Source organism: Aricia agestis, chromosome Z, assembly GCF_905147365.1.
Source record: "Aricia agestis chromosome Z, ilAriAges1.1, whole genome shotgun sequence".
NCBI lineage: Eukaryota > Metazoa > Arthropoda > Insecta > Lepidoptera > Lycaenidae > Aricia > Aricia agestis.
Genome location: NC_056428.1, coordinates 13,129,392 through 13,153,434, shown reverse-complemented (window position 1 = coordinate 13,153,434; position 24,043 = coordinate 13,129,392). Strand labels below are relative to the sequence as shown.

General features: G+C 35.6%; 1 protein-coding gene across 2 annotated transcripts in view; it reads right to left on the bottom strand.

Annotated features, from left to right (window-relative positions):
• Positions 1-619: 619 nt before the first annotated feature.
• Positions 620-24,043, bottom strand: part of LOC121739167 (netrin-B-like) — a 155,813-nt gene continuing 132,389 nt past the window's right edge. The window contains exons 2-7 of one of the 2 annotated variants that reach the window (XM_042131510.1): positions 14,775-14,963; positions 7,847-7,996; positions 7,399-7,461; positions 4,935-5,009; positions 4,096-4,282; positions 620-3,453 (exon numbers count right to left, since the gene is read on the bottom strand). In XM_042131510.1, coding sequence (XP_041987444.1) covers positions 3,303-3,453; positions 4,096-4,282; positions 4,935-5,009; positions 7,399-7,461; positions 7,847-7,996; positions 14,775-14,963 — 815 coding nt within the window. In that variant the 3' untranslated portion in view covers positions 620-3,302. Of the gene's footprint in view, positions 3,454-4,095; positions 4,283-4,934; positions 5,010-7,391; positions 7,462-7,846; positions 7,997-14,774; positions 14,964-24,043 lie in introns of both variants that reach the window. The other variant, XM_042131511.1, reaches the window with a different exon arrangement.

Genomic DNA, 24,043 nt, shown 5'->3' with positions numbered 1-24,043 from the left:
ATTTGGTTTCGATGCCTGTACCTTTTTCATTGAGATTCTATTGCTATGACCCAAAAAAAATAAGACGGGAGTCAAAAATCTCATAGTTTTGACATATTTAGATAGCAGCGTCCAGTTTTTGAGGTTTTTTGGCAGAAGCTTTTGATTGGCTAGCGATAAACAGTTAACAAATCAACAACTCTGTTAAAAAAGAAAACACTGACTAGCCTCGTGGTTTTGACTATAGGCTACATTCAATTTACCTTTGAGTTCAGTTTAATAGAGGTAAAATCGACGTCAAATATGTTTTACAAAAAAAATCCACAGAGGAACATAATTATCTTAGCCGGCAAATACTTGCATCTAACACGCGATATAAAATTGACATCCTTACAATAAATATAGCCTAAGTGCAGTCGCTGTAACACAGTCGCAAGCTCTTACTTAGAATTATACCATGCCACATTATGTCATGAAACAAGCAGGAACCTGATTTTTAAGCTTCGAATATCTTCTGTGTTGAATGATGATATACATGTAGTATCTGGGGCCATGGCAGTGCCCTAGCCAAGTCTCGTCTCGTCATTAATTTACTCGTTTAATCACAATTATAAGTTGTGCGTATATTGTTCTAATAACAGACATTTTAGCTTCAGTTAAGAAAATATCACTTCTTTTATAAGTTTTTTTTAATAAAACAAAAAATGATAATACAGACACTCTCCCCATTTCATTTTACGATTCGTAATGTAATATTTGATTTTTTATGTTACTTTCCTTGAATATTTTCGCGAATGATTTAGTGTTAATAAAATTTACGTGACATCGTAAATTTGCGACGTATTGTAGCGACTTGGAAATTAAATAACGGCATTACAACAGATTACAATATAAATCAAAAGTCTATAATAAATTAGGTCTTAATAAAATTTAATTAAAATTCATTATAAATACGATCTTACATCTATCGAATGAGGTTACACTCGCCACAAAATTAATCTGTTCTAAAATCCTCGATAAATATCTTTCACATCGTGGCGTAATGTGTAGAAATTAATTTAAACGTGTGCCAAAATTTCCAGAGGTGACTCTTAATATTTTTGTTACGTGGACCGATATAATGGGGGCTTATCTGTGGGGCTTATCAATAAACGAAAATTTAACGTTATTTCAATTTTATTTCTGTTATTTGTCTTATTCGTTGAAAAAGCTCTTTGAAAGACAGTCACAATAACACGTCTTGTTTCGTTCTCTTCGTTATAATGCAGACAGAGGTAAAAGTGATTAACTATAGAATTTTTATTTTTCCATGAAGGCTTTTTTGACGGGATTTGTAAAATATTTAATATTGAGATAATACCAATTTTTAGGGCTGGTTAGAAATGACAAATCTCTATTACACACACATTCAAATTAATTAAGCACACGATTATATAATTTACGAAATCTAAAGATATGCATAACTAGAAACAGGTTAATAAATTGATTCTACAACTAAATACACTTTTTACAAATCTTAGTACATTCAAGCGAGACTTCTAAGTCACATAAATACCATCTAAATAATATTGTTTACCAGTTGTAGGTGGGGGCACAGTAGCGGCCACGACAAGTCATGTGAAATAGAAATCGTAATGTGAATGGATGATAAACGATAGGAAATTTAAGTAATTTGCTGATAGAAATTTCGAGCTTATCTTTTTGTACGTCCTACGTAAAACGATTACGCCTCCTCTTGGCTGTTGGCGCAAATACTGACAATAGATTATTGTAAATTGTTCTATCGTGCTGAGAGATGATTTAAGCTATTGTGTCTCTAACTGTACAATCGCGTTCGATTTTGACAGCTCAATTGTGCTTGATTACACGAGTGTACTTTAATCTGATCACTTATATTGTTCGACCGAGTATCAATACTTCTTAATATTGATAAACTATCTTGTCAACTTTTCTCTCAAGATTTATTAGTATCCGGATGTACTATCAACAAAGTTTACATTGTCATTAATTGTCAGACATTATAGTTGTTTCTTGCAATACATTACTGCACCTTCTTACAGAATTTGAGAGCTTAAGGTTTTTACTCCAAAAATACATAATTCTGTCAACATTAACTGTGGTATTCAAATAGTGGTACTTACCTACCTATAACTGGTAAAAAATATTGTTATAATTAATGTTTCAGTAAAGCTAATAATACTGTACAAACTTTTTATTAAGTTATGAATATTTAAGACGATTAAAAATTAATTAATATTAGGGATTACTTCTTAAACACTTACTTTGGCAAGAATATTATATTTTTTAAAACTGGACTTTACAACAGATTTTGTTAACTGAAGATTACGGAATACGAAAATACAGAATTAGAAAATGCAGCCCAGGCTTAAATTCTATGGTTGCCATAAAAAAAACTAAAATAAATGAAGGAGCTATACACAAATATTAAAGTCTTAACGTTAAGCTTTCTTACTAAATGAGGTACGTTAAAATATTATGACTATGTTTTGTGAAGATGAATTATACCGTAAGTCGTAACCTAACTACGTCTATAATCATAATACAATAAAAATATCAAATTGTCAAAAATGGCGCGCAAAAATTTTTGACGTCCCGGGACTTGGCGTCAGTGTTGCCTGTCGCCAACTATTACCCCGAAAAGCGGTACTTTAGGGTGCAGTTTTTCAATAATACCGCTCTACAAAATAGAAACGGAAGATCGACCTGTATCTACTTAAAACAAGTTAAACAGGCGAAAATTTATTACAAACTAACAATTATACAAAATGCATTGAAATGGAACGAAATGTTATGTCTACCATAAATATATAAATAAATAATAATCTAAGATTAGTTGCCAGATGCAAAATAAGAAGCAATCCTTTAACAACTGGCAACTCCTAACAAAACATACAGTCCTTGTTACAACAAATTATAACGAGTAAGTAGGTGTGTTATGTAAGTTTTCAGGTAAGGTTAATATTCCTTCTCATAAAATAGTCCATTATATTTTATCTTATATGTATCCATAATAGTCGTAAATGGCAGTATTATGCACGGAACATAGACGGATTTACCTTACAGACTTTTGAGTAGGCCCTGTCGGCTGAACCACAACATAAATATATACAGTAGAACTCAGCCTTGAAATCAAACTCACTCAACAAAGACAAGTTTTTCATTGTTTTCATCTCTAAATTACATGAAAATATTAATATGTGTGCACCGACTCAAGCAATCCAGTATCATTATCTACTGTATATATTTTCATTGTGGCTGAATACCGCGATTCCTTTGCTCGATGTTTTCCAAGATGGCGACGCTTAGTGACAGTTGACAGCGCGCCGCTGCAGGCGCCGGATGCGCCGATGCCAGTCGTCCCTCCACTCCAGCAGCAAGGTCCTTTCCCCGACCGTCAGCCCCGGCAGACCAGTTGATGCTCCTTCTTTTTCCACTCCTAATATTAAGTAGGACCTGTAGAAATTTGAATTTTTAGAATGGCCACACTTTTTAGAATATAGATAGGATAGGGTGAATATGCATTGTTTAAAAGACGGACAGTTTTTTTTTGCTATCGTACGTTTAGGGCACACGGTCCACGGATGAGCTAAATCCTTATTGAATAAAATATTTTTATTCACTTGCCCCATTGCGCCGTGATATTTTAGACTTTATTCAGTAAATCCGTAATATCTTGTTTCAATATTTATTTCATTCATAAACGTAAACTGATAAGTACAGAATTTTAACATCAGTCTACTGTCAATTTGAAACGCGGTATGTGTGCGTGAGTAAACGATTAAAATTATAATTCCAACCTTTCGTCACCTATCGTGTCTTTGAGATTAATATATCTACAAAGTGCATCAGATACCAGAGCATTATAAAGTGTCATAATAAAAATTAGACGATGGTCATAAAATTGAAATAGACATAGCTCCTTAAATTTGTGATGACTAGCCTTGTTATATATTCGAAAGATATGTATGTACATATAAAGTGTGACGTCACAAAACGTAGGACCCCTACCTTTACCCCTCCTTGTCACACCATGTCACAATTCGTCGACCCCCTACCCCCTTTAGGTGTGACATACTTTATGGAGTAGTTACTCACTTATTAATCTTGATCTTGGGACACTTGCAGGCGAGGTCTGCGGCCCGCACGTAGAGCGGCGCGGGGCCGCGGCGCAGGCGACTGCGGGGTCCGCGCTTGTACACCGCCTGCACGGACAGCCCGAGACGCACCCATCCGCCGCCCGCCGCCGCCGCTGCCTCGCGCTCCACCACGCGACCCATTATGACTGCGAAGACACAACAAATAGACGAAGGGTAATATATAAGAATACGGGAATATGTGCGTGAAGGCCGCAAAGGAAGATCTTCCGACCACGCGTGGTGGTATTCTCGGTCATGCCCACGTGATTGATTTCAGCTGTCGTATAATACATATATATATATATATATATATATATAGAGGCACTTAGAAAATTTCGATAGCATGATGCACGAATGTGGCGCTAATTGTGGGTACCGGGCTACCGCCACAAGAATAATCGAGGCTGTGTGAAGTTCAAACTTAACTACCGGTGGCCAAGTCTGGACTTTCTTTCCTTTGGAGGAAAGAACGATTGGCTGTACTCTATAGCCCAAAATGGAACTAGTCCCAGTATTTTCTATTTTGAAGATTGGCCCATTACACATGACGCCAGTGTCACCAGAATTGATAGCGGTAACTAACCATGAAGACCCTTGTTATGATCTCATGGTGCCAGAGGGACATATTAAAGCTCTCTTGAAACCCGCAAAGAAAATAACAGGTAATCTTCCCTAAATTTTAGGACAATCCTGAAAAAATTATAATTATGTATTAAATAATCTCTTCTAAAATAAAACATGTTTCAGTTCACATAGCTATAGAGATAATAATTAAGATCAGTTGCTTAAGATTCTTACCGTAGTCGCGGCTGCAGAACTTGTTGAGATTGAGAGTGCGAGCGCCCGCGCGACACCGCCCGCACTGATCCGCCGCTGTTATTATATAAAATAGAAAAACTTATTTAAAAGACACGTTTTTTGAATAATAAAAATGAAAAGACAAAAAATAGTGGAAAGTTATTACGATTAGTACTTTGAAGCATGAAAGGTGATTAAAGGGACTGAATGATCCCAATAATTGTATCATCAGATGTACAATAATTATTGAAAACTATCAAAAAATCTAGTTACAAAATAAGTTTAAACCTGACAGCAATTATTGCACTCACAAAACGAATCAAAAACCAAATCAAAAAGTATTAAATACATGAAAAATGTTTACCTTATCACTTGACAATACACAGAACAAGTTAAAAAACAAAACGTTATGAGACGATGGATATAAAACAAGCCTGTAAATAAACTTTTTGATTTAAAAACAATTGCAGGAATTAGATCAAAGTAGAAATGTGCAAATAAATAACAAATGAGTAATTGCATTTTGAAATATTGCACAGGTGTTCATTGTTGAAAAGAAAAACAAAGAACGCTGTTTTTTTTTTTATTTAAAGAATTACATTGTATGCAATGGCGGCCATTATAATACTTTCAAGCCTCATCTTGCTCGAAGCGGTCCGCAATTTATTTAAATGTCCCCGATTATGCTTAAATTATTGTCACCCGACAGCTACTTATCAGGGCTGTCAATACGTTATTAATGTTCGCGATAAATTTCGCGGCTTATGCTATTTCTTCTTAACGGGCTGCTCTTGTCATATAAATAATTACAAAATGCAATTACTAACATGCACTCAATCACGGCACAGACTGGTGTTTATGATTTATGAGTTGACGTAGTATTATATCGCACCGCATAGAAAGTAGAGAAAATTCCATGTATAATGACTGTTTGTTACCTAAATAAATGAATAAAAAAATACGACTGACGATAATTTTTATTATCGTTTCAGTACAGCACTAAATTGATAGGTAGCTAAGGAAAGTAAAACGTATTTTAGAAATTATATCCATCCAACTGCGATTTACATCTAAGTAACCTTCTGTAAGAATGCTTTCAATATACATGGTTGGGACAAATTACAGATAATCTTTTAAAATGTAAATAAAACCACATTCAATAAATTAATGGCTAGTGACTGTGTGGTCAAATCTATAAGATAATTACGAGAAATATTTTGTGCGTGCCCGCAGTCAGTTCAGAAACGGTATATTATTGATAACAGAGTTTAACTTTTTGGGTCAAATTGTGAGATTAGTTACATTACCATATTTCCAAATAAAAATATTAATAAATGAGTAGTAATCAAAACGAATAATAAATTCTCTTTTTTATCCGGCAACCAGGCCACCACTGCAACTTCTGTGTCGCCAGGATCAACAGTGGTAACCAACCACGAAAACCCTTTGATATCAGCATAATAAATTACCTAGCTACAATTAATCAGTATTGGTAGAATAGAAATGATTGTGTGAAACTTGCTCGAGGTTTTTGGTAAATCAATTAATATTATAATAATAGTATAATTAATATTATAAATTACCAATTTTCTAAATTACTTAATCATCCGTGCAGTAAAACAAAATAATTAACTTTATTTATGTAATTCAACTATTTTTAAAGTTATTCACCCATAAACAGATTAACATTATGGATCGTTAAAGTACACGTGTTATAATTTATGTGTCCATACTGATCGTACATGTTATAGTATGATCTATCGGTCATTAAACTTGTTATTGCTGATTATTTTACGACAGCTTTCAACTGGGACTCAGTAATTAACAAATAATTTAGGTAGCTATAAATTCTACAAATTGTCATTACATTTTCAATGTGTATTTTAGTTCATTAATAAGATCTTTAGTTACTGTGACAACTGCCGTTAATTATAAATTATTAAAATACTATCACAGAAATGATTAATTGCATACACAAATATGAATTAATTAAGGAACGATTTATTTATAATCATGGATTTACCGTTATTGCTAAGGTTCATTTTGACACGCAATTAATTCCATTGGGTGAAATAATAAGCTAGTTTTAGGTACTTATCTATAAGTTAACATATTATTATAAAATTAAAACGAAATTAGGTGATAGTTTTCATGCCAGATGTCTTTCGGTAAACTCCATTGTGTTTTGGTGAACGTTAGTATGTTTGGTGTTTGTTTGAGTAATGGTTAGCACGTTTTGGTAAATGCTAGTGTGTTTTGGTAAAATCTAGCGCAATCGGACGCATCAGTACGCACCCTAGTGAATTTTGGTAAATTCGATTAGTGTATTTCAGGTATTTTTAGTTGCACCGTATTGTATTGGCTGTATTTGCTGAAATCTGTTTGGTGAAAGTTAGTGGGTGTACCGTGACGGAATGCGCATGCGGTGAGATGAGGGTGCAATGAAGTTCCACTTACTACTTACCGCGGCCCGGCTCCGCGTCCACCGCCTCCATTGCCTGCACAGCGGTCACCACTCGGGGTATTCCTGTAACACCATATTGTTTAAGTAGAAACCAACAGCGGACTATATTTTGTATTTTAATAATTACAATTTTGTTGTGACTGTATAATAAGCTTTTTATGGTATGGTAGGATCAACAGAGTGATTTTTTGGAATGCAGTGTTATATTATAGTGTTATAATAGCTTCGCAGCTTTCATAAGCAGTACTTTTTATGCTTTTTAAGGCAGTGCAAGCTTAAGGCCCATTTGCCCGAGTCATGATGGAAATCATGACTGCCGCCAAGATTGCAAAACTGACGATCATGGGCAATCATAGACAAATATGCACTGCACGTTTTCACCTAGTATTAATTTATCATGGTCCAACCTGTCAGGCTAATTTTAGAGGTGTAGGTATAGTCAACTTACGGATACACGGCGCTATATGGCTCCTGGATTGCTGGTAGCCCTTCGCGCAGCGGTTGCAGGTGGTGCCGGTCACTCCGTCCTTGCAGGGGCATTGCCCGCTCGTCTGGTTGCAGGTCTTCCCGCTCGCGCCCACGGGATGGCAGTCACATGCTGGAGAAAGAGATAAGTTAGGTTAAAGTACTAAAGTATTTTAATGCAGCAGTAATGTTAGTTTCATCCTTGTTTTCCATTCACTCTGTTTCAGATTAAACGCATGTCAAGCCAGTGAAAGTTACATTCAATGATAAGAGATAGAAATTCGAATTCCATTCCCCTCAACTTAGCAACATATTTTCGAATACACAACGTATTTTTGATGACTATTAGGAAATACAGCGCATCGCAAGCGCCATCTAGTGGTGTTCCTAACGGCTATATTTTCTTAATACGCTATATGGAATATGCTACATTTTTCAAGCGCGCTAGTTTTGACGCTACGTTATAACAAATGAAATCTCGATTCTTTCAAGCGCGCTAGTTCATTCGTTATAACGTAGCTCGTAGCGTCAAAACTCGCGCGCTCGAAATCTCGATTCTTTCAAGCGCGCTAGTTTTGACGCTACGTTATATATAACGAATCGAACTGAAATCGCGCGCGATCGGCAGCGCGGGCGGCGCGCGCCGCGCTCAGTGTTTTAGAAATCCCCAAAATCGGACATGACTAAGTTAATGCAATGAGTCGATGACGTCTTATATTTCAAATGCAAGAGTAGAACTCCCGTGTGCGCATTTTACTGCGTTTTTGAGAAAATCAATTTTTAAATTAGTCATTTTTTGACTCCCTGAATACGAAATTATTTTATTTAAATTAATTACGAGGGTTTGTAAACTTGCTACCAGGTTGATTACATTGATCATTAAGAAACACAAATTTTGTACTTTATTTCATTCCTACAATTCAAGTAGTTCCTGAGATTTTAATGTTTTTAAACATTAAAATCTCAGGAACTACTTGAATTGTAGGACAATGTTTTTAAACATTAAAATCTCAGGAACTACTTGAATTGTAGGAATGAAATAAAGTACAAAATTTGTGTTTCTTAATGATCAATGTAATCAACCTGGTAGCAAGTTTACAAACCCTCGTAATTAATTTAAATAAAATAATTTCGTATTCAGGGAGTCAAAAAATGACTAATTTAAAAATTGATTTTCTCAAAAACGCAGTAAAATGCGCACACATATTTATACTTTAGTTTTTTTTTTCTGCTCTCCTATATGATTTCCGCGCCTTCTGCCCAAACTGAAAAATACTTTGGTATAGTCTTTACACTACAATATTTTTATTTTTTGTAAATCGCGTCTCATACTCAATTTAAGAACAAAGTTTCATCGAAGTGTTAAAATAATATCATGTGTTAACATGTGGACAGCATTTTTGACGACCAAGGTGATGAAGAATAAAATATATTATTATTAGACTGATTTATTATTTGACTGATAAATAATTGACTGATTATTTAAAATGTAAATGTTTTATTATTTGACTGATTATAAAAAAAATATATTTGATGAAACTTTGCTCTTAAAATTTTTAAGGGGCCAATAAAAATTAGAAATTCGTAAATCTCCGCGGGGCTAAAATGGTCGCTTTGAAGAATCATGATATGAATCATAATATGATTCATTTTTCTAAAATCGCAAAATGCAACTCTGCTTGCAATTCATTTCTGTATTTTCGTACTGATTTGACATTTGTCAGTTTGACAGTTTTGACAATTCAATTCATCACCATTTTATTGCGATGCGACACCATTATACAAGCGATTCACAAAAAATAAAAATATTGTAGTGTAAAGACTATACCAAAGTATTTTTCAGTCTGGACAGAAGGTGCGGAAATCATATAGGAAAGCAGAAAAAAAAAATAAAGTCCAAATATTTAAAAACATTAAAATCTCAGGAACTAAAATTTGTGTTTCTTAATGATCAATTTAATCAACTGGGTAGCAAGTTTACAAACCCTCGTAATTAATTTAAATAAAATAATTTCATATTCAGGGAGTCAAAAAATGACTAATTTAAAAATTTATTTTCTCAAAAACGAATTAAAGTGCGCACACGGGAGTTCTACTCTTGCATTTAAAATATAAGACGCTATCGACTCATTGCATTAACTTAGTCATGTCCGATTTTGGGATTTCTAAAACACTGTGCGGCGCGGCGCCGCGGTAGGTCAATGACCGCGCGATACGTTATAACGTAGCGCCTTATGCATAGATTTATAGAGCGCGCTATTCGATGCGAAGAACTAGCGCGCTATTTTTTTCAGCTATACGTTATATTAACCACCACTAGCGCCATCCCACTTAGCGATGCTTTATGTCAAATTTCCTTAATAATTCTCTGTCAAAACTTACAATTATATAATTTGCCTTTTTCAACTTCACTATTTGAATCTAACGAATTGACTAAGTACCAAGTGGAAATAGCAATTTCAAAGACTAGAATAAACCTTTATTATAATTACGAGGGGCTTTGTTAAAGTTTAGCTTTTTGACGTAACTACACGCAATTAGAGTTTGCGTCGAGGATTTTACTGCTCGGGGCAGATGAATTATCCCGTAGGGTTGCCATGGTATCGCTTTATTAAGAAGATTACATGGATGATGAATGTTATTTTTTGTAAGGATTGTATTTTATAACACACCAATGAAAAAAAAGAGTTTTAATTTGGGAGGTCTGGAAAATAAAATGTCTGCAAGAATTTAACTTGAATTCGCATTCCCAAATTAGTACAAATCAAATTTAAAGAAAATACCTATTTATACAAATTAACTAAGCATAATATTATATTTGCTTTCTGCTTCGATAGAGACTCCTTGGAACAAGATGCCATATTAGTTGAGAAATATTTTTTATTCATTTTCTGTCTACTATAATTTAACTACAAAAAACAAGCTATACAAATAATATAAAGTTATGTAGGTCTTAGTAACTAAATAAAGCGCCATCTTCATTTAATAATCGGGACATGTCCGCTGTAATCAACACTCATGGTCACCCCGGTCGTAAGGCTCGCTATTCCGTCCATTACCGGACACCGGCCTGTGGAACTTATTTCACGTTCACATTAACTAAACATTCAATTTTACTTGTACAACTTATGGATAGTTTAACCAAATTATAGTTTTAGCGTATTTATTTAGTATTCCATAGTTTTTATTTAGTGAGACAGTCATCATTATGTATTTAAACATAAGGTACGTCATACGTTATAATCTTTTTTACCGAGGAGGTACCTAATAACTAATAAGGTTTTCGAGTTCCAAGTGTTACAGTAGGTACGTGTATTGTGTCTGTATACAAGATGTTTGTGTAAACACCGTTATCCTTGAAATCATTAAATGAGCCCGTCAAAATGAACACCTTTTTCTATGAGAACAATGCTGGGAACTCAAAAATCCGTCTTCATACCTATACAAATTGTCTATCCGGGCATCCGTATTGATATGAAGACGGCTTTTTTTTTGAGTTCCCAGCATTGTTCTCATATAAAAAGTTGTTCATTTTGACGGGCTCATTTGATGGTTTCAAGGATAATGGTGTTTACACTAACACACTGTATATGGTACGCTGTAAAGTCTAAAGTCCAAAGTATGAATAAATATATTTTTTGTTATGTGTGACACTGAATTGAAGTTAAAAGGATACAAATAGATGAAATTGGTTATATGAGGTTTAGTGACTAGTTTGTGCTCAATCTATGTATTGTTGAACATTATTGTGCTGCCAATGTGTACTATTTTACCACTAGGGTAAAAAAGTACAAGCACTCAACTTACAATACTCTACTAGTTAGTACTATTACTATTAGTAATTAATCTCATATCTTTAAACGAGCAATTCTTGTATATATAATTCGAATCTCGGAATCGGCTCCAACGTTTTTCATGAAATTTAGTATATAGGGGGATTCGGGGGCGATAAATCGATCTAGCTAGGAATCATTTTTAGAAAATGCCGTCGTCGTTTATCGAATACCGAGCAAAGCTCAGTCAAATAGCTAGTGATATTAAAGCGCAATAATATTATTATATATATCAATCAATTTCTCTAATGGTTCATTATTTATTAATGGATATAATAAAATATAATCTAATTGATTAAAACAATACCTACCAACTTATAATTGCCTAATAAAAACAACATTAATTGCATAGGTTTCAGCGGCGTCTACGTTCGGGAAAATCAAACGTTTTCGAAATAAAATCTAGTTTGAAAAGAAAACTTAATCCTATTAGGTTTCACACGAAACGTCTCCACATTATCCTGAGACACGTAAGGGATCAGCAACATTTTGAAACACAATTTCATTTCGGATTTTCCGGATTCTAAGGAACAAGATGGCGGAAATAGTTTCGGAATAAAAGTCCGGGTTAGCGATGGGCTTGCAAACTTGAAGATGGGCTTCGGAATTGCTCCCCGGGGAATGTGGAGTTAACTGTACGTGTTCTATTTGTTTGGGCCTTATCGGAAATTTGTTTTTGTTACTCTTTTATGGGGTTGTTATATTGTGGATATATACTTACAGATATATCCACAAAAATATGTTCTATCTATAATAATGGTTGTAATAAGCTGTCTATATGCATGGTTATGCTGGTAATAATTCTTCTGGCGGGATCTATTTGGCGAAATGGCATAATAAAGTTGTGTCTTCTCTCCCCTCTTTTTTGTCGGGGGTTAAAAAAAATACTATTTAGGTTCTATGAAAAACAGCAAGAGCTCAAGTATCCAGCTCTCTTTTTTAGGGTTCCGTACCCAAATGGCAAAAAACGGAACCCTTATAGATTCGTCATGTCTGTCTGTCTGTCTGTCCGTCCGTATGTCACAGCCACTTTTCTCCGAAACTATAAGAGCTATACTATTGAAACTTGGTAAGTAGATGTAAGTCTGTAAACCGCATTAAGATTTTGATACAAAAATGGTAAAATTATTAAAAAATTTTGGGGTCCCCATAGGTACAACCATAGACTTATAATATATGGTACAACCGAAACAAAAAAAAGTTTTCATCTAACCTATGCGTGTGGGGTATCTATGGATAGGTCTTCAAAAATCATATTGAGGTTTCTAATATTATTTTCTTTAACCTGAATAGTTTGCGAGAGAGACTCTTCCAAAGTGGTAAAGTAGGGGCATGATAATTCTAAATAAATATATGATGTACATTACTATAAAAATTACCAACAAAAATTGGTTTGAACGAGATCTAGGAAGTAGTTTTTTTATACGTCATAAATGGTAAACCTTAATTTAACTTTCATTAAATCAACTGAAATATAAAAATAAATCAAAAACCTTTTAATTTCATAGAAATAAACCATATTGCTGCTGCGGAACCCTTCATGGGCGAGTCGAACTCGCACTTTTAAGTTTAAAGTCTATTTTCAAGTCACATTATGTTACATACATACTTAATTCTCCTTTATCATAATACTAACAATAATTAAATATTATCAGCCAAATCTTCAACTAGCTGTACATAAATTTAAAAACACAATTCTTTATTGGTAAAAGGATAATAGGACAATCTTCTCTCGAGGACTCTAACTTTGAATAGGATTCGGTCCTTTACGAGGACGTGAAAACTCGTGAACGCATTGAACTCCGTTACCCTGGACCCTAGGGGCTAGTTATAGAGATTACATTCAAAATGTCCAAGAGAAAAATCACTGATGTTATTGTGTTAGCCCAATACGGTCGGTATATTGGATAAACAGCTACAGGAAGAAATATATTATTATATTTTCTCGATTTCGGGATTTGTTAGCACTATACAAATAAATGCGAATAAGGGCGGGCGGGCTCTCACACATAATTGCGAATTCGCATCGCATCATAATGTCATTCTTATTATGAATTTTGTCGCAGATATTTGCGATGCGATGCGAATTTGGAAACCCTGAGCCAGGCCACAATACTGCGTTGCGGCGTCGTATCGCAAAAACAACATCGCGCGAAAATGCGATGCGAAGTCGTAACGCAAAAATTTCATCGGATACGACATTGCACGAGACGCAGCACTCTTTATGATGCGCTGTCGCATCGGAAATTTTCACAAACCCTGGTAATACCACAGCGATACACAGATAGAAAGCGATTCTTAGTTGTTAATAATATTCCGTGTTCATGGATCCTTATAGTAAAGAAGATAGGTATATTTATTCTGTTAACATCGTCTTTTTGTCTGTACCGTGTACACTGTTTGTCAGACAAAGGCAAAGCTACGATTCTGTTAGTAATAGAATCGTCGTATGTTATTCTCCTTTGTTTCGTAACTTTCCCATCTGTTATGTTGCATAACATACAGCCTAATAGGCTGTTACCAATCCAGTAGCAGATTGGTTTGTCTTCCTGTTTCAGAATGCTTAAAATATCTTGGGTAAAAATCACCTTGGTTTGGCAACAGAATATTATCTTGACATTTGTTTTAACTGTTGGATTTTGCTTGCGACCCTGCCAAAATATTGTGTCATACGGAAATACAGTATTTTATCGAAACAAAAAGTATCCATAAGCCTTAAACTACTACCATGCCTATTTAAGTTAAAATCCGTACATTACTTAGTATTTATTACGTATTAGTTATTACTTATTAGTAAAAACGTAACTACAATAATAACTATAATCTGCTTCATAATATTGTATGATTGAAATAGGATAGTTTTCAATTCTCGCCTCAAAGAAATTAGTGTTCCCGCGCGCGGCGCGATATACTGACTGGCCCTAATAACGGACAACAACTATAGTATCTCTAATGCTGGGGCCACACTAACGAGAAATGCCATTCATTGTTGCGATAATAATATGTTATAGCATATTTATATTATGCTATAGCGTGGCATTTCTTGTAAGTGTGGTTCCGGCATAATTAATAACTCACGCTTGCACGCCTTCTTATGCGTGATGGGCTTGGTAGGGTCCCTGTAGTACCCCTCCCGGCAGTAGTGGCAGTGTCTCCCGGCGGTGTAATGGCGGCACTTGAGGCACACCCCGCCGCTCGCCCGCCCCGACAGCTTGTACAGCTCCATGTTGAACCGGCAGCGACGCGCGTGGCCGTTGCAGTTGCATTCTGGAAAAAAAAGAAAAAAAAAAGTTGATTATATTATTGTAGGCAAAACGTATGTAAAGGTATTACAATACCTTTACATATTCATACATGAAGTCATATAGATAGATGTCTTTTTAGGATCCGTTTTCTGGATGTTAAAGACCGGATAGGAAGAAGAGATCATCGGGAAAAACAGAGTACCGAAAATATAACTTTTACCCTCACTTGTCAGAGCGCCAGCGATAGACCAATCTATGACGACACGGTTAAAATCGAAGTTTTTTAATTACGATTTTCAAATAAGTAAATATTATAATTATTTTTCACAAATCAATTCTGCATGCAAATTTTTTCCGGATCTACCGCAGATAGTGAACAGTTAGAAATCTCAACTAGAGTAATTGTAAACTTCGGAAACAGATTCTAGAGTTTTTATACGTACAAATACGATAGACTGTTTTAAGTAATACTTACTCAAAACTATCGGATTGCGACAAATCTACGTAAAATGATTGATAGCCGTATTTTGCGAGTGTCTATTCATATATTTCAATTTAAGCCGTAAAGTATGACTGTCAAATTGTATATTTACGTGGCGTAATTTGTAAGTAAATTGTCACAAATAATCTTACGTTATTCTATAGTCTATTACATAATTAGTATGACTGTATTTTCCATATTTTGGTATATTTACTGAAGCTAATAAAATTAAGCCAATAAGTATTATTATGATTCTAAGCAAAGCAAAGCAGCTTAGCATCTTCGTTATTTATAGATGATTTCGTATATACTAGGTACGTGTCCCTATTTTCACAATGAAATCTATAATATAAATATCATACCTTTTCCGTCGTGAATACATAAAACAAATGAAAAACGTAATATTTATTCAATTTTAAGTAGTAGATACATAAGTATTTATTCATTTATGCCCAGACTAACAAGACAGACAGCAAAGTTTACTGTACTATAAACGATTTCGCCATAGATATAAAATACTAGATAAGCCCGTGAAAGTGATACATGATCGTATTAACGCAGATTAATGCGCAGTTCGACCTCTGACTCTGTGACACCGCGACTTGTGGCGCTTTTTGTGAAATATCACACTACTGGCTCGGTTGCTTAATACTTAATGTATTGGCTTCTTTCTAAGATATATTGAATTCAGCGTGAGACTAACATCATAATACTTACTTGTTATCGAAGATCAAAATGTAAAGGGTGATAAAAACGTCTTCTTTAAATAAGAATCCATTATAGAAATATATTTTTTTTAGCAACACTTTGCTGATTATTTTTAATTTTATTCTAGATTGAATAATCTTCTAAGTTTTATAAATCTCCCTAGTCCCTATTTATTGCTTCATAAAGTTAAAAAGTATTAGAGAAGATTGACACCGAAACGAGGTGTGACTGGACGATGCATAAAATCAATAAAAGTGACAAAAAAGCGTGACAGCGCTTAACATTTTAATTTTGTAACGCTATCAAGCTATGTCGCGACTCGTTTCGATGTGAACTAATCCTGAAATAAGAGTAACGACATCACGATTTCCTACGTTTCCTAACAAGCCTACCTACGTTTCATATCTAGGGTTGCCAGGTGAGTCACGAAAAAATACCGGACAACCCCAAAGGGGGGGGGGGGGGGGGGGGGTTTGTATGGTAGGTCGCAAAAAGTTTTTATATTATTATTGCGGTTATAAAATTGTGGTCGCCATATACTATAACTTACATATTATCGAAATAAAGGTAGGAGCTTTCAAAAAAATCAAAATTACCTAAAACTAGGTACCAGTAACAAAAACGTTCCTCAAAATACCGGACCGGAGTTTATTTTTTACCGGACAGGCCTCGAAAATACCGGATTAAATACCGGACATCTGAGTATTGAGACAAGCGTGACGTATTGACTTTCCAACAAAGTCATAAAATACATTTTGTCGCATATTATTATGATTTTGCAGGAAGTGCAATCGCATTGGCACAGGCTTATACTTTGAGCTGGCTTTGACTAAGTGCCTTCCACTTAGTCAAAGCCAGTTTATGACTAAGAGGGGGGAAATAATATGGAAGATATTAACGCCTGATGCAGTCGAGAGGACGAAGACTTTGCCACTTTAGAAGTATTTGCCTCGATGACGATAATCTAAATTGACGTCTTGGACACTGGCAAGTATAGTGGGTAATATTTCAGAACATACATTGAAGTATTTGTGATGTAAAGTGAAGTAGGGCGAGAACAAAGCGCCATCTGCACCGCGTCACTCGCCGACTATTCCGGTGATGACGGATTTATTAAACGTATTGAGTTATGGCCGCACACGTACTATTTTTTAACATAGTTCTTTTGTATGGTTTGTTTAGACTTTAGAGTTTAGTGAAGGAAACGAAAAGTTACTCTAATTTTTAATTGGTTGATTATTGTTTTAAGTTTAACAGATCGCACCCAGTCGAGAACCGACTGCAAGACGCGGTTGCCGCACGGCGATCTGCAGTTTTCATACTACACCGTGTATTGCGATTTGCGGATATGAATTTAGCTCAAGCAGTTCTTGAGCGGTCGGTGCAAATTTCAACGCGACCGCTCTAGGGCTTTCGGCCGCGACTGCAACTGGCGGTCCGTCCATGGCCGGTCTTAAGGTATTCCTTTGACATAACATCTTCGCGGTAAATCATATAATACTAATAGTTTGCGCTTAAAATTCAGATTTTGTTTCAAGTTTTATAAAACCATGCTAAGGCAGACTCGTAAGTAGCTACAGCAACAAGACCATAGAGCAATATCTTGTAATTTCTTAACTCTACAACTAGCTAATAAGGTATCCTTTTTCACGTACTGTTTAAACGATGACAAAGACGATGACGTTACTAGTTAACGATATATTGGTTCAGATGTTTTGGTATTTATTAATTACTTTAGCGACCTACATGAGGGAGTTGACAGAAGGATGAACAAATGAGATACATGTCGAGTTATGACGCTAGTTAGTAAGCTACTTTCTAATAAAGGATATTATGTAACAATAAAAAATATTGTACAGGAAACGATTCTTTGTTTTTGTGTTTGTAGTTTTTTTGCATTTTGGCTAATATGTCCAACTAATCGATATGTTACCATTAATGTATATGTCGCAGCCGACTGGTTTAAATAGCCGTTCAATGAAACAGCTAGATTGAACGGCTATTTAAGCCAGTCGGCTGCGACATATACTTAAACTTCTTATGCGCAAGTCGTTTTCCGCACTATAAAATATTTTAATGCAGTTTCCTACTCGTATCAAACTACAAAATGGAATTCTCATAGAATGTCAAATTTCCTTAGAATTTTGATATTTACACATTGATATTTCCTTAGAATGCATTTTTATAGGAAGCTTTTAGGATCTAGCTACATTAATGTTGCGATGGTGCCGGTTCACGGTTGGCAGCGGGCGACATGAAGCAACCGCAGACGACGACGTGTCGCCAGTCGCAACGACAGTACTGGTTTGTATTTCTATGAAATACCCTCTGCAGCTAGCGATACGAAGCTATAGCGATACTTAATGTCTGCTGCCGCTTCATGTAGGCTATAGCTGGCTTCCAACTTGTACCTTTAAAATAGTAGAATGCGGGTACAGATCTCGACATTCAATTAACTTCTCATGCACAAGTCGTTGGTTCCATGATGCCCCTACGTATAATACTTACTATTTTGGGTCCGAGTTGTTTATGACGGATCATTTTTCCCGGGAACCGAACCCACTGCCCTCGGGTGATTTATTGAAATGGCCCCTCGTTTTTTGTAGCAATTTGATCTTGGGGTAAGTCAAGTTACTTTTACCGATTCGTTGCAGATGCTTATAAAGTATAAACTTTATTTCCCTAAACAAAAACACATAATGTAGAAGGATGCCAAGACGAGAGAGCTGACGAAAATGTTCAGATCTTTCGGAAGGTTTTGAATGTGTATGCCTTAATCTAAGTACATTGTCGTTTCCTTATAATCAAGGTAAAAGAAATTTATTTAATATCTTGTGTAATCATAGTTTGAATACAAAGATTGTTTTGGAAATTTTCTTAAAGTACCATAAAATCAGTTTACTAGATGTTCCCTTACAAGCTTAGAAACCCCTGATACCAGGACTTTCTAATCAGTGGTTCCTAAAATTACTTTTTACGGTCCGAGGGGGCGAAGAAAGGTTCGGAAACCCTTACAGTCTTCATCGACGCACAGTTGCGTCAGTGCGTTTAAAAAACGCGTGACAGGGATCCTAGGCAATACATCTCCAAGGTTCTTCAGTCACGGTCACGTACGGGATCCGCATTATAAGGCGGGCAGGATATCCGAGAGCACGCGGGCCGTGTCCTCACACTAGGACAGCTAGATTATTGACTTGCGTAACGAAAATAGGGAGTAGAGAGAGGATGTGACGTCGAAATTGTCGATATTTTTTATTTTTTTTATTTTATTTTAAACGCCTTCCAAAAAAGGAGGAGGATCTGTGTTCGGCTGTCGATATTTATTTTTCTGTTCTCTGTTAAATTGTATATCGATTTACTTTTATATTTAAGCTTAGTATCAAGTAAGCGTTATTTTAGCATACAATTTTATAAATGCGACAGTGTGTAGTGTGTAACTAAATAAAATAAAATTAGTGATGACACTGTAAAATGTACTGGGCACCCAGTAATAAAATGACTCTTTCACTTTTTTTTGGTTCATATTCACATAGATCCAGCGCACGTACATATTGTAAAAATCGTCAGAGATATAGAAATATGATTAGTCAAATAGGATTCGATGTAAGTATTTTAAAAGCAATAACATGTCAGTTTTCCGATCCAATTATATCGGGATTCAGCCGTAATGGAGTTTAGTGCACGACTTTAAGACGCGTAATAACATTACCGGGAGGAGCTAAATTGCCACTCTTGCTAACGAGTTTATTAATTTAATAAATGCCAAGATGGAGTAGAGATGTGACTTAGCATTTACGCATCGTGTATTCAATAAGCACAGCGAATTGCGAAATGATAGCTGGTAAAGATGGTACCGATTAATGCATCTAGCAATAATACACAGTTCGCACAGAATAATTAATAGAATTTGGCAGATTGAGATTACAGTATGTAACATTTTTATTATTAACCTAATCCTGTTAAAGTTTTCTCATATTTATCATAAAAACACTAAATTCAAAGTCATTTTGATCAGCCATTCTTACACGATACACAATTTTTTTTATCGACAGTCGATATTTTGCTGTTCCCATCCCTAGTAACAAATGGCTGTAACATCGCGGTAATAAGGTTCGGGGCACGTACCTTTATCAGTAATTAATTGTGATCTGTCGCAATTTGCTGCCTCGAATGTGACGCCTGTTTATGGATGTGTACAGAGTGAGGTATCAACACATATTAAAATCCATACTTACTAATAATATTATATAAATGCGAAAGTGTGTCTGTACGTTTTTAATTCTATATGTATAAATATGGGCGTAGCCAGGGTGTTACGTACTCTGCACAAAATACAGTTTTGGAAACAAAATATCTTTTGAGTCAGATTAATTTAGCTTAATCTATCTGTGTGTCTGTCTGTTACCTCTTCACGACCAAACTGCTGAACCGATTTTGCTGAAATCTTAGAAGTATGCTTAGATCTTTAAAAATAGGCAGTAGATTTAGAAATTTGGCGCTAAGAGATGACGGGAAGGTTGCATAGGCTACTTTTTATTGAGCGATGATCCCCTTGTTTTATTTTGCGCATACGAGGTCGCGGGAAAAAGCTCTCAAAATTGGCATAATATCGAATTCTCATTTGAGGATGTTTTTCGGCGTTTTCCGGATGCGATGAGTTCAAAAACAGATCGATCGATCACTGACACTGATTGACGGATGGTTCATCACCGTTGGTTAATGGTTCCTGAATCCTGATGGGATGATGGAAGTTAATGGGACTATTTAATTAAGTGGGGTTGGGAGTTTTGGTGTTTGGGTGGTTAAAAATAAGTGTGCCACTCGGGGACTGCCGCGACAAAGCTATTGCATAGCATTTTATCAACTTATGCATTTTATCAACAATTCGCATACGTCTAGTCGCACGCACACTAACACCGTGCCGGTTTGGAAACGCCGCCGCATTTCTTGTTTCGGTCGCCGCGCTTAAAGCTCGCGATAAAAGCTATGCAATAGCTTTTAAAAATGTTTTTAATATTATCTGGGGACACGGCAGTGCCCCCGCCAAGTCGAGCATTAACATTATACAGTTAGTGATTAATTAGGTACAACCTTGATAAGATCCATACTTTCGTACTTATTAAAAAATAAAAGCGAGAGAGTGTTTTCTGTTTGTTAGTTTTTTACCTCTTGACACTTAAACTGGTGAATACACTGCGACGTTTGTTTGTGTTTACTACTTTTTATACTGGAAAAACATGGGAAAAACTTACAGTTTGCGCGGAATATACGTATTCTGCACAATACATTTGCGGTCAACGTCTAGTGTTTGTAATCGCAGAGCTTACGTACATGTCCGACTGAAAAATCTCTCACTCGGACACGAAAATGTTCATCATATCTAATTTACACAGACAATTAACTAAAGTCCCCCGCTTTTATTTATCAAAAAAGAAACAATTAGTAAAAACAATAAGCAATTAATTATAAACAGCGCGTAAGTGTTGAGTATTGGCACTGGCAGCGTGCCAGACGGCCTGGCACCCACTGGCACAGGCTGGCAGCCTGCCAGACAGCCTGGCACGGCGCAGGTTAGTCATTCAGCTAGATGTCCGCGATAATCTCCGCGGTGACACGCGAGATATATTCGTCGAGAACATTGACATATCACTCGTGATAGGACATCGCACGTATATGGGATGTATATAGCCCCCCTGCGAGTTTCTTACGCCGCCCGCGCCGGTTCTTCTCGCCGGGTTAGTTCCCGAACCGGTTATGGTAGGCATCATGTAAACTTTCAGAAAATATTTGCAAAAATTTATTCTGAATAAAAAAAATTGAGTTTGAGTTTGACAGACTGTAACAAAACATAGTGATCATATTTTAGGGGGTGTACGTGTTCCTTCACTGTAAAAGTTGTGGCACTAAAATTATCATTGTATCTATGAGAAATGCCCCAACGTGACGAATTTGAATAAACTAAAATTAAAAAATCTTTTCGCGTTGGCCCGTGATGGCCAATCGTGATGCACCAGTTACCAATGACAACCGTATGCACAATCAACGTGACTTCGTCGGTCATGGGCATGCCACATATTGGGCCATCCATACGCCTCTCTACACGTTCCAACATGAAGGGCAATTCGCCTAAAATCTAAATTGTCGCCACAAAGTAAATATTAAATTGTAGTTGAGAAGAAAATCAGTGATTCACAGCACATTCCATTTATCGCGATGATTTTCAATTTCATTGGTAAAGGTTAATCAGTTGCGAGTTGCGACGTCTTTAGATGATACGTCAATGACTGCAGCAGTTTTATGTATGTTTTATTAGCTGTTCGCTAGGTGCTTCCGGACTTGTGTACAGTATGATTTAAACGCGCTTTTTACGTTTGAAGATGGAGTTTCAAAGACCTATTTGCACCATGGGTTACTGCTAATTGTCTGTCAACGTATATCTTTCTCTTTCATAATTACACAGGACGAAAGAGACGACATGTTTTACGTTGGCTTAGTATGGCGCAGCTGAACCGAAGTATGTTTGTGTTCTAACTCCTAATTTACATATTGTGTCGATGTCGAATGTCGATCAATAGAAAAAATATATGTTTCGAATGCATAAATAAAATGTATATTTATATTATATACTAGATGACCCGGTGAACTTCGTGTCACTTACTTCCCTGGACTTACCTTTCCTGGCTTTCATGAATATTACAAGAGTCAATTGCACTAAAATAGCCAAACCGGTTCAGCCGGTCTCAAGTTTTAGCGAGTTAACAAAATTGAAATTATTTTTTATTTATTAAATGTAAGTTTTCGTATAAAAAGCGATGACAGGTAGGGCATTTTAAAAGTAAGGAAATAAGGAAAGGTCTACTTGCTACCTTTACCTATTACCTCAATAGGTAAAGGTAACAGGTAGACCTCGTTGAACCCTGATTTAGTAGACCCGTCCAAGGGACTCGGATGAATAAAACATTCTACAATCGTCCAACATTGGGCCAATCGTGTAGACCGGTGACATGTTGGAGAGAATAGCGATTTCTTTCATTTTATCAGGGCGAGCGAAGCGAGCCCTAGTATATCCTACAATCTGTACATTTTGTGGTACATTTTACGGAAAAACTATCACCGATCACGTCTATTGATTTTTGTTTTAACATAGTAATCTTATATCTTTAAACGAGCAATTCTTGTATAGGTATATTACTAGCTATTTGACCTAGCTTTGCTCGGTATTCGATAAAACACAAATAAAATGACATTTTCTAAAAATTATTCCTAGCTAGATCGATTTATCGCCCCCGAAACCCCCTATACTTATACTAAATTTCATGAAAATCGTTGGAGCCGATTCCGAGATTCCAATTATAATATATAACAAGAATTGCTCGATTAAAGATATAAGATATATAATTGGAAACTCGGAATCTACTTTTTATTCATATTATGTAGATGTGTTATCATCAGTCAGTCAAGGTGTAACGATGCGAGCCCTCACAAAGCTCGGCTTTAAAATATTTCCAGAGTCGAACACAGAATTCTCCATTTTCAGATGCCAGTTAAAAAGTTATTAAAAAGAACATAATCTGGGAAGACTTTTTAAAAGTTTGGCGTGACGTAAGGCTTAAAAAATAATCTGGGAAGACTTTTTAAAAGTTTTTCATATTTAATGTGTAAGTTCCATGTTCGAACACTTCGAAGTAATAAGATTATGGTTTTACATTCGTGAATTGGGAAATCACATGAAAATTGATTTTTCTTCAAATTCTTGTTGAGTCCTGTTATATGCTTCAAATTTTTTATATTATGTGATCATAATATTATTGATTTTATTCTATAAATTACGGAGTAATAATATTTATTATATATAGACATGCAAAATCTTTTAGTAATTTACCGATGTCGATCTACGATCATCTACAAGAGTT